General features: G+C 41.9%; 1 protein-coding gene across 2 annotated transcripts in view; it reads left to right on the plus strand.

Moving 5' to 3' along the window:
- The window catches only part of LOC149084693 (tRNA-uridine aminocarboxypropyltransferase 1), a 32,635-nt gene extending 24,035 nt beyond the window's left edge, over positions 1-8,600 (plus strand). For both annotated transcript variants that reach the window (XM_089235116.1, XM_089235117.1), the window contains exon 6: positions 7,242-8,600. In XM_089235116.1, the coding sequence (XP_089091242.1) occupies positions 7,242-7,486 (245 nt within the window). In that variant the 3' untranslated portion in view covers positions 7,487-8,600. The remainder of the gene's footprint in view (positions 1-7,241) is intronic.
- Positions 8,601-10,985: the final 2,385 nt, after the last annotated feature.

Here is a 10,985-nt window from a genome sequence, read left to right on the forward strand (position 1 = left end):
TCACGAGATTCCTACGTAGTCTCGCACCCTGATAACGACAACTTACAGGGAAAGAAATAAGTTTGGTCAAACCTTAGCTTCAGAAAAAACTTCCGACAGGAAATAAAAATGATAACATTATCCGAAGTCCCGATAACTATAAGCGAATTTTGTCCTTTGTTTGGTCTCTTCCGTTCTTCGCAAAAGTGATAACAACATCCGAATGCTGACATTATACGTGATTCTGATTAGCGGCGTCGACTGTAATTCTAAATACCTCACTAATTAGTTGGTGGCCCGCGGGTATCGTGGGAAGTTTTGAATTTCGCCCCCGATGTCCGAAGGGTTGAAGACCCCTCCCCCCCCCCTCCCGCTGTAGAATAAGGGTGCTCAACCGTTTACAGAGTGCGAACCATTTGAGTTATCTGTTGAAGTGCGCGGGTCACTTAAGCCGGGTTTATTTCAGGCTTTTCAATTAATCCGTGTCCATATAACGGTCGTATCGCTTTCAGCACTTGCAGACCATCGATTTGAGAGCTGTTGATTGGCCCGAATTGTCATCCGCCGGACGCGATGTTTACCAATAGTCCTTGATTACATAGCCATCATTTTTGGCTATTAGTCACGTTACATTCATGCGCACATGAGTGGCCTTTACCATCCAATGGGAAAAGTCTGAGAATCGCGTCAAAACGTCTCGAGAAGGAAAAAGAATCCGAAAAATCGTGTTCTCGTGCGTACGTAGCCGGACCTCGTCGCATCGCGTTTCCGTCCCGCATCTGACGCAAGCAACGTTCTCTTGCAACTGTCATGCTGACTTATATCCAGGGAGATGGGCCGCCATCCATCATTCGATACGTGCAGCTATCCTGAATCTGGTTCTTGCCACCTTCCTACTTATATATATAGATTTTTTGAGGGTCAAGAAGGATTGATAGCACACACACACACAGAAACATTGATGAATGATGGCGGCCCACGCATGTTAAAACCGTTCGGGATGGCTTCTCTTTTTTTTAATCTTTCCGAATGCAAATATCGTGTCATTTCCGGACGTGTTTGGAATTCATTTTAACGAAAGGGTTTTCCTCTCTCCACTCTTGCTTCTGGGTTCAGGAAAAACTGTTCAAGACGTCTCTCGAATATTTTCTGCCTCCTTAGTGATGGCGATTCGTAAGTAAGAGTTGCTGTGGAACCCAGCTGAACCGAACCACGTTAATCTGAACATCTCGGAACCGAACATCTTAAGAACAGGGTTCATGAAAAGGTATGAATAAAAGTGCCTACCCATTCTCAGGGCTATCTTAGACGGTATGAGCCACTTGAGGCCCCACAATTTTGCGCTAATTGTTACTAATTGCAATTAAGTGTAGTCATTGGGGGTCTCTTGAAGCAAGGACACCCGTTAGACAGACTTGTGAATTTTAACTTTCCCGTCTGAGGATGAGAATGGTCACCAGGATCTATCAAATCTAGGTTGTTAAACGCAGTGGTGTTGTCATCCATGACTACGAATTCGTTAGAACGACCCTGAATAAACGAAATTATAAAGTCCTGAGCGCTTATTTAACACGTAACGATGTACGCTGCCATTGAATGGTTAAAGAAATGAATCCCGTTGGTCCGAATTTTTCGCTAATCCGAGCAGATCTTGATCAGTTTGAATTAAGAGGGAGGACTACTGTAGTTACCGGAAAGAATTTTAGATGGTGCATTTTTTCGTGGTGCATTTTGGGCAAGATGTTTTGTCTATTTTACAAGATCTGGGGGGTGTAGTCTGTAGTGTCTGATTCAAAATTTCTGCATGCAAACTGTAGATTCTAAGGAAACAGTTATTTTCCGGATATTATGCTGAGTTGAACTCGGAAAGAAAAGTCATCACGTGTCCGCCGGAACATGAACCCAGGTCCTCTTGCTGAAAGAAAGCCATCTATCTCTCTCTAAACCGTCCCACCCAGGGGCCATTTCCTGAAGTTAAGAGAGGCTACTAATGTCTCTACTTCAGCACCTCACGCCATAGTGCGCGAAATAAGGATGGCAGGGTCATGTCTCCGGTGGTGTAGATGGTGGCATGCTTGCCCATATGGAAGAGGGCCTGGGTTCGAGTCCCGGTGGAAACGTGATGACTTTTCTTTCCGAGTTCACCTCAGCATAATATCCGGAAAATAACTGTTTGCTTGGTATCTCGGGCTGAGAAAAGCCATCTATCTCTCTGTAGATCCTAACTTTCTACTTATGAATGTAGACTCTTGAATTTGCAGCTTTGGAGATATATATTCTAACATCTATAGCATCTAACGTCTAGCAGCTCGACGTTAAAGTCTAGCTAAACTAGCTAGTTCTGCGTGCAGACCAGGGGGATCCAACTCGCTGTTTGAGAGTACAGACTTTGGCATCTAACAAGTTTTGAGTGCAGAATTTAACCTACAGTTTAGTTCTGAGTACAGACCATTCGGATTCAAACTCATTAGCTTCGATTTCTGACTGTGGCATCTAACTAGCAAGTTCTGAGTGCAAAACATGGTGTCTAACGCGATAGTTTTCTGATGTAATTTCTAATTCTGACAAACTCGCTGCTTGAGAGTGCAAACTTTGGCGTCTAACCAGTTCTGACGGCAGATACGGAAAACTGACTGAGTGTGAGGAGATATCAATGTTTCAGGGAAGGAAAATTCATCTCTGGGCAGAGATGAATTTTCTCAATAATCTAACCCCCGTTGGCGGCACCTTGGTAGTCGATTGAAGGTGGTTTTCTGCTGTTTTGAAACTTCTAGGAGCGTATGAGAGCCAGTTTCCCATTTGAAAAATTCTCTCCTCAGACATCAGGTAGAACTTCAACACGTACGATATTTTGCACAACACGAAAATTTGGGTATTTGCTATTTTCACTTCAAAATATGGAAGAGAGATGGCTGCGCCAGTGTAGCACGAAACCAGCAAAACATTGACAGCACAAATACGTTAGGGCTAGCTACACACACAATACGTTCCTGCACGTGCGAATTCGTTAAAAATCTCACAATGTTTACCGGATGCATGTGCGGTTAAATAGTAGTAGTAGCGTTTAACTAGAAGCTGACATGAAAACTGCACAGTCTAGTTTATGCGTCCATAGCTGATGTCTACGAATTCGATTTGGAGTACCCCAGACTTGAAGTATCGACTTGAGGGTACGTTGTCTGGAATTAGAAATCAATAATTATAGTCATGTTTCCATTAAACTGTCTATATCAGAAAATTGAACTATCATCAGGCAGTTTTCTGTACAGAATGAAAAAAAAACCACTTTAATCCACCCTTAAACATACGTGGGAGAAAATCGAATCGAATAAGATCCCGTCTTCGAAGCCAGTGCTTTATTGCAGAAATTGTTTTAACCTCCTCATCGTTTTTACCGGATCACCACTTAAATTCCGGCTTTAATGAACTTTTAATTCAAATCTGAAGGTAGTCATTGTTGCGCAATTAGTTAGATATCTCTCAGTCTATTTTATCGTCTTCGCTCGTGTTATTGATTTCATTAGGATATCAATGGTATCTTCTCAGTGCATTATACTTCGCCGAAAACGGGGTTTTAATACTTCTCCTCGGAAACAGAAGCGGCTTTTCGCTGCGCTCTCTTCTTCCCCCCCCCCCTCAATGCAAATGAGATATTTTCGAGGGCCTGATTGCTTTTTCGTTTACACGGGGCGTTGTTGACACGACCGAAGAGACTTTCCTCAATTACGGTCAAAGAGAGAGAGATTGCAGTTGATTCTCTTCATCACAAGCCACCGCGCACCAAGAATCTGATTGTTCTTCCATCTTTTGCAGAGACATCAACATCATCATCAAAGTTCTGCTTTGCCGATGCCCCGCCTCCCTCGACAACTATTAGTTTTCGATCATATTCCCCAAGACCGTTATTATTACGGTCTCGTCGTTATTAAAGTTTGTTGTTGTGCGGCACGAGTATACACAACGAACAGTTTTAAGAAAACTCGTGGTATTTTATTAAGGCGGAGAATTCGTCGGAATATTAATCTTGTATCTGAAATTGAAATTTTCGTTGCGAAATTTCCATTTTTAGATGATTTATATTAGATTATATATTATCCGTGGAACAGAAAAGTTCTTTCTTATTATTTTTTTTTTTACTTGGATATGATTTTTGAATCGCCAGTGTTCCCGAGAAAATGGCGTTTGAAAATTAAAGTGCGGCAGGCTATATATGCTCGAAGAAAACCCGCCTTGAAAACACCGGATCGCACTTTCTGGACGGGCCGGACTAACGACACGGGTGGATTATCCAGTCCAGGGGTGGCCAACAGCTGGCAAGCGGACTGGGGACTAGGTAAGCTGAGGCTTATCCGTCTCGAGCATAGGATATCCGGAATTTTCTGTAGTTCGGACGCCACAAGGGCAATCCTGCCCAATTCAGACACAATTCGTGTCTCAACTAAATAAACTTATCTTAAAACTTATAAGATAAATCAAACTAATACCAAACTAGGACCCCACTCATCCACGCTGGTTGTAAATTCACATTTTTAATAAATGGCTTTACATTTTTTGCATAGCCATGTAAAATCTTTTATATATATATTTACAAGAATTATAACTAGTATAATTTAACAAAGTCTCTTATGTGGGCTTTTACAATTTTAAATGTCAGTTATCCTTATTTATTACGGTCTTTAAGTTTATTAATTTCTTTTTGTAAAACTCTACACTGTCAATACCTTCTAGAGCAGGTCTCTCTCTAGCAGCTCTGCTCTAGAAGGTATTGACACTGTCCACTTGTGCACAAATGGTCAATTGGCCACTTCTCTCCCATTCTTTTCTTATTCTGCAACTCACAGTTTTTACACTTTTTCTCAAAGTTTCCTTGTTCTAATTTATGATCTTGCGATCCACATTGTTTACAACCAGTTAAAATTCTACATGATTTTGCTAAGTGATTGAAACCCCGACACATTTGAAGCACTGTAGTGGTCTTAAGTACTCTTTCAATGTGTACCGACGCCACTCGATATAAATGGCTCCATTCTCCATTAGTTCTGGATATGTTTTTGGATCCACCTGTAATATCCAATTTTTATGACCTCTGTACTCATAATTAGTAATCATATTTTTTCTATTTCTTGTCCTTTATCACTTATTGAATTCAATATTTCTTCTTCTTGAATTTCTTTATCAACTTTATATATTATAATTTCGGGATCTTTACCCTCAACTTTTTCTACTTGGACTAGGTAAAATTTACTATGGGGTAAATTGGTACCATCACGAATTCATTCACCCATGATAGTCAGTCAATACCATCCACGCTACTGAATTTTTTGGCACACTTTCCACGCCCCAATAATAAAACTCTCATCCAAGTCTATAGGTACGTGGATCAATCTTCTCCGAGTGTATATTCGACCCGCGCGACCCCACCGATTGCGTATGGTGTAGAAATAATTGCAGAAAAATATTTAAAAAAAAGATGTTTTGTCTGTAAAATTCAAACTATTAATGTATTTAAATGTATATGGATATTTATCAGTTCGTGAAGAAGAGGAGCACCAGTGTAAAAATTTTAATGGCTAAATTGCCCGTTTTTCATCATACAGTCGACGCTCGATATAACGACCCTCTTCGTCCCGTCGAAAACGGATCCTATATTGACAGGGCCGTTATATCGATAATAAAATTTATATGATAGTCGTTCTATGAAAATATTTGTTACTTATCCCAACTCCGGTCGTTGTAATGGGATAGTCGTTATAACGAGCGTCGACTCTATTGCTTGTGGCGGACACAAATCTTTCGAGTTTTCTGGGTAATTTTACGGGTGCGGCTTATACGTCGGAGTGTTACCGCTGGTGGGGCTCTCGACGCTGCAGCTGGCCATTATGTTGGCTCCTGAACAGTGAGAAGTTGACGACTCCTGATCCAGTCCTCTGCACTCTAAAGACTGTTAGTGCTACTTATCCGTACTCCTCAGCAGAATTTCTGATGAATTGGTGCATGCAGGATCGTGCTGTGTGTGCGTGCGTCTAACGTATTTATGTTGTCGGAGTTGTGGTGTTTCGGCGATCTGTCTTCTATATTTTGCAGTGAAGATGGTAAATGGTTGAATTTCCAGGTGTTATGTAAGTATGATGTTGAATGTCTGTCTGCTCTCTGCGGAGAGAAACTTGAAACACTACTTCACCGAACACCAACTCTGGCCATATCGCTATATTGCAATTTACTGCCATTCATGAGATGGGTTGGAAATGAAGGCGCTGTCTATTGGTGGTCGCGTCAAGTTCGTTAGCTTCGCTATCTTGCTTATTTTTAAATTATTTCGTTAAAAATAAGTGTCACGTGAAGTGACAAATCTGTTATACGCTAAAATGGGCAAAGGGTCTTCTTTCTTGTTTTAGAGCGAGGTGCCTCACACTCTAAAACAGACATCTTCAGTCTGTTGCTCCTGAGCACTGCAGTGCTCCCTGAAGTACCCAGAGTGCTCGATACTGGTGACCGATTTTCAAGGATTAAAATCAAACTAATTTATCCAGGCATACGTAACGTATGTCAAACTTGCAGTAAGGGGTGCTCTTCTTTTGATGATGGTTACAGGCAGTGCTCGTGGCTAGAAAAAATGTCGAAGAGCTCTGATCTAAAACATTGGTTCTTGATCTGTTCCCCCCCCCCCCATTACAATTCAATTTACCTTCCTGCACTTCTTTCAATAAAGCTAGTTAAGCCGATGATTCTTTCAATAAAGCTAGGGTGCACGCTAATGCCCCGCCTGGTCCGATAGTCGCAAACATTTGCTTCCAATGTTTGCCTCTCCCTGCTGCCAAAAAGCACCAGCAAAATAGGCTGGCTACACACTAGCCCAGCCTGGCCCAATGTTCATGGGCGAATATTTGCTTCCAGAACACTCTCCGTGCTGTGACTGTTGGCGCTCTTCGACAAATGTGTATCCACCCGACTTGGAAGATCGAGACGGAAGGCGACTCCTTTGACTTGGGGGGGGGGGGGCTGCAAGGTCCATGTCGTTCTCTTAAACCAGCTTTCCGATACCTTTCAGCCTCCAACACTTGATGAGCATTGCCAATGGTGGAGCGGCCACACTACTCGCGTGGGCTTACGTATTATTAAACATGTGCCAGGCTGGACGACATGGGTGTGGCCTCGGCTTAACGTGGTTTCTATTTTGTTAGCCGTCATTTAAAGAATTTAAAAAGAAAATTTAACTTCTGTAATTAATTACATTAATTAAATCGTTTGTTTTTTCTTCCTAGGCCTGCCTTGTTGTGTTCTCACATCTCATAAGTCGCTGTTCTGGAGGCACCAGAGAGGCAAGCCCGAGAATCACTTGGCCACGGTTGAAGCCGTATATTACTTCCTCGTCGAGCTCCATCAGTTCAGGTGTCCCGGGGTCGAGTACTGCGGACGGTTCGACAACCTGCTGTTCTTCTTCAAGTTCATGTATTATAAGATCCGGACGCTGTACGACCCGACAACGCTCAAGGCCTATCAGACCTGATTGACTGTAGAGGGTACAAGCGCTCTGGTAGATGTCTGATACTGATACCGACGGAACAGTTCTCATGGTCCAGAATAACGCTGAATATCAAACCAATGGGTATTGAAATCGAACACCAATGTATGTCTGATGGAGTCTTCCATGTTTGAGAATTCGCTCGACGTAGCTCCGATTAACGTGTAACAGCATCCGGATATAGCTGCCAAGTATCCCGGAATTTGTGGGAGGATCCTGAATCCTCCATCCCCGCAAAAATAATGATATCTCGCAAATTTTGACTATAATTACAACAAATTTCTGCTTTTGTTGGTGAATATGAGAGTCTTCCCAGGCACGGAAAAAGTCTTTGGCCTGTGATTTTTTCCCCCAAAATGATACCAGATGCCTAAAGTAAATTGTTACCATTGCGCCAAATCACGGAGGTATTTTTTCGCTTTGGCGGGAAAATGACCAAATTCGCCTAACTGCCAGTGTCAGTTCGGCTTCTCAACAGTGGAATCGAAGAGATGATCTGTGTCTCGTTTATCGATAAGTCCCGTTTAATTTTCCGTTTCTTTTGTCCTTTTGGCCCGTTGTCTAATTTTGATTTGAGTGTAGTAATGGAAACTATATTTTACCCTAAGGCGCCTAGAGATGCAGGCGGACTCCATGTTGCAGGGGCGGAACCAGTTTTTTTGTTCAAAGTGGAGCGTAATAGTTAAAAAACAGCATGGTAGGGAACAGCGATTGGCTGTAGCGATAATACCGACGTCACACTTCGTTCAAAAATGGCAGTTGATTCAGCCTGGAATCTCAAGACATCCCGAAGGAGTCATTTTGCCGAAGTTTCGAGATCCGTAAACGTCTCCTGATGATGCCCATTCCCGGAGTTGGAGCAATGTCGAGGGAATACTGGAACAGACAATGAAAACCATTTTAGCCCAAAAAATTACATATATCATCGAAAACTGGAAGGTCGGAGAGTCTTCTGTGTGTAAAATACCTGCTAAGCCTTATGAAAAGTTTTTGATATTATATATAACGCATTGTTATTCCTCATATTTAAATAGCTGTTTGTAATGGAATTCTCTCTTTTAATTGAAGGGTCGCAATAAAGGGCCTATTTGGAATATCACACGCTTTTTGGAGTTATTTTAACCCCCTAGGCTGTGGGAATAGCTGCAAAAAAGCTGTTCTCAGTGCGGCTCAGTCAAAAAGTTCCGTTTTTTTCAGTTGTCTTTTGTGAAAGATGGATGTGCAATCAAACTTAGACTTGCAAATTGACTAAAATCGAAAAAAAGGTGTGGTCAAGTAGAGAATCCTGATTTGAACCCACAATCAGCGCAAAACCGCGTGAGGGGGGGGGGGTAGGCAAGCATTCTAACACACAATGTACCCTGACCCTGTTTAATACAGTGCAATCAAACCTGTCAGAAAATAGAGAAATATCAATAATAAGCTAGAACACACAAATATGCAACTTAGCGACTTTGCTTACTTTTGGCATCATTTTTGGCAATAATTGGCAATGTTCCGTATTGCCAATTATCGCAAAAAATGATGCCAAAAGTAAGCAAAGTTGCCAAATACAGCTAAAATCACCTGAAATGTCGCTAATTGTGGGGAATGACGCACGGCTGTAAATTGCAGTGGATTAAAACTGATTCCACGAAATATTACTGAGGTGAGCTCGGAAAGAAAAGTCATCACGTCTCCGCCGGGACTCGAACCCAGGCCCTCTTGCATACCGGGCAAGCATGCTACCATCTACACCACTGGAGACACATGAATCTGCCTTCCTAATTTCACGCACTGTGTCATGAAGCGCTGAAGTAGAGGCATTAGTAGCCTCTCTTAACTTCAGGAAATAGCCCCCGGGTGGGACGGTTTAGAAAGGCATGAAATTACTTGAAATTAGGAAGGCAGATTCATGTGTCTCCAGCGGTGTAGATGGTAACATGCTTGCCCGGTATGCAAGAGGGCCTGGGTTCGAGTCCCGGTGGAGACGTGATGACTTTTCTTTCCGAGCTAACCTCAGCATAATATCCGGAAAATAACTGTTTCCTTGATATCTCTGGCTGAGAAAAAAGCCATCTATATCATTCTTTATTTATATTTGCAATAATATATAAAATATAATTTAATAGTTAAAAATAATTGCAATCTGTGAATTTAATGAAGAATAAAAATTGAAGTTGGATTTGTTTAAAAAGCGGGAAAAGAAACCGGGGCATTTTTACAAAAAAAGGGGGGGGGAACGAACAGAGAAATACGGGACGTATGGTCACTCAATCTGAACGGCATTCACAAAGAAGAATTAATTCATCTTAAAAGAAAAAATTTATATTAAATTTTTTTCAAGATTAAATTATTAATCCTTAATTTCATGAAGAAAAAATTTCAATCGTTTCCAGAAGATTGAGCGCCGCTAAAACACTAACCATTCCTGGATGATGGACGCACGCACACACGCTGAGGGTTAAACCAGAACCTCCTAGAGATAGAAGTCCTTCGCACTCAGCTTGTGACGTCAGTAAGCAGTCCATTTTCCCTCAGAATATTCAGGGGATAAAAAATTCCCTGCTCGTGCCAGTATCATCGTTGTGAGGAAAAGAAATGATCAGGTTCAGAATTGGCGATTTCCATGCCCCACATCCAATCACTACGTGGTATTTGTGAGCCAATCAGGAAGATTCTACGCCAAAATAAGAAAGAAACGAAATAGGATGCTGTGTTTCAAAATGTGGCAAACTTGCTAGGTAGTCTGAATGACGTTTATGGCAAACAGTGCAGAGGCCTTCTATCTCTAGGAGGTGATGGTTAAACGCGTTTTCACGTGCACTTCCTTTCTTTTAAACCGAGCAAAATTATAGTCTAATGACATGGGCAATTTAGTACCGAGTGAGCTGTGCCGGAAGTGGGCATGTGTACTTGACAATCTGAATGCAGTCTTTATGTGCAGTTTAACATTCTCCGAAACATCGATCGTTAATTTATGATTTTTACCGCTGCAGCTAAAAAGTAGTAACATAACTGTTTTGAAAAGAATGCACAGTGATTGTCTTATAAAAGAAGCAAAAATCAAGAATGTTAATTATAAATATCTCGATGAATTTTTCTTTTGAAGAGGTATTTTTCTTATTTGGAGTTGCCTTTATGTATGTGCTGTCATCTGTATTTCAGATTGCGAGTGAAGTACGTCGGTTGAATATTTGTATCGTTGTAGGCCTGTTGCTCTCAGTGGCAAGGCTTTTGTTACAAGCGGAGAGAATGGCCCGCCTTCGCGCCTCTCGGAGTTGGGAACCACACGGACTGGAAATCGAATGTCGATCGTCAATGCCGTTCGGAGAATACGACTCACGTGCGAGCAACCACGTCCTTAGAGATTCATTCGAACGAATCTGGTCCTAATGGCCGGCAGTTCCACGTGAATATTTCAATCTGTTAAAATGGGAGATATTCCGTTTTCCATCCCGTAAGTCGGTCGTTAAACACCCCGACCAAACGAGGGAGCCATTTA

This window comes from Pholcus phalangioides, unplaced genomic scaffold (genome assembly GCF_987345545.1).
Source record: "Pholcus phalangioides strain wild (caught in Gottingen) unplaced genomic scaffold, Ppha-v1.0 ptg000008l_1, whole genome shotgun sequence".
NCBI classification, from domain to species: Eukaryota; Metazoa; Arthropoda; class Arachnida; order Araneae; family Pholcidae; genus Pholcus; species Pholcus phalangioides.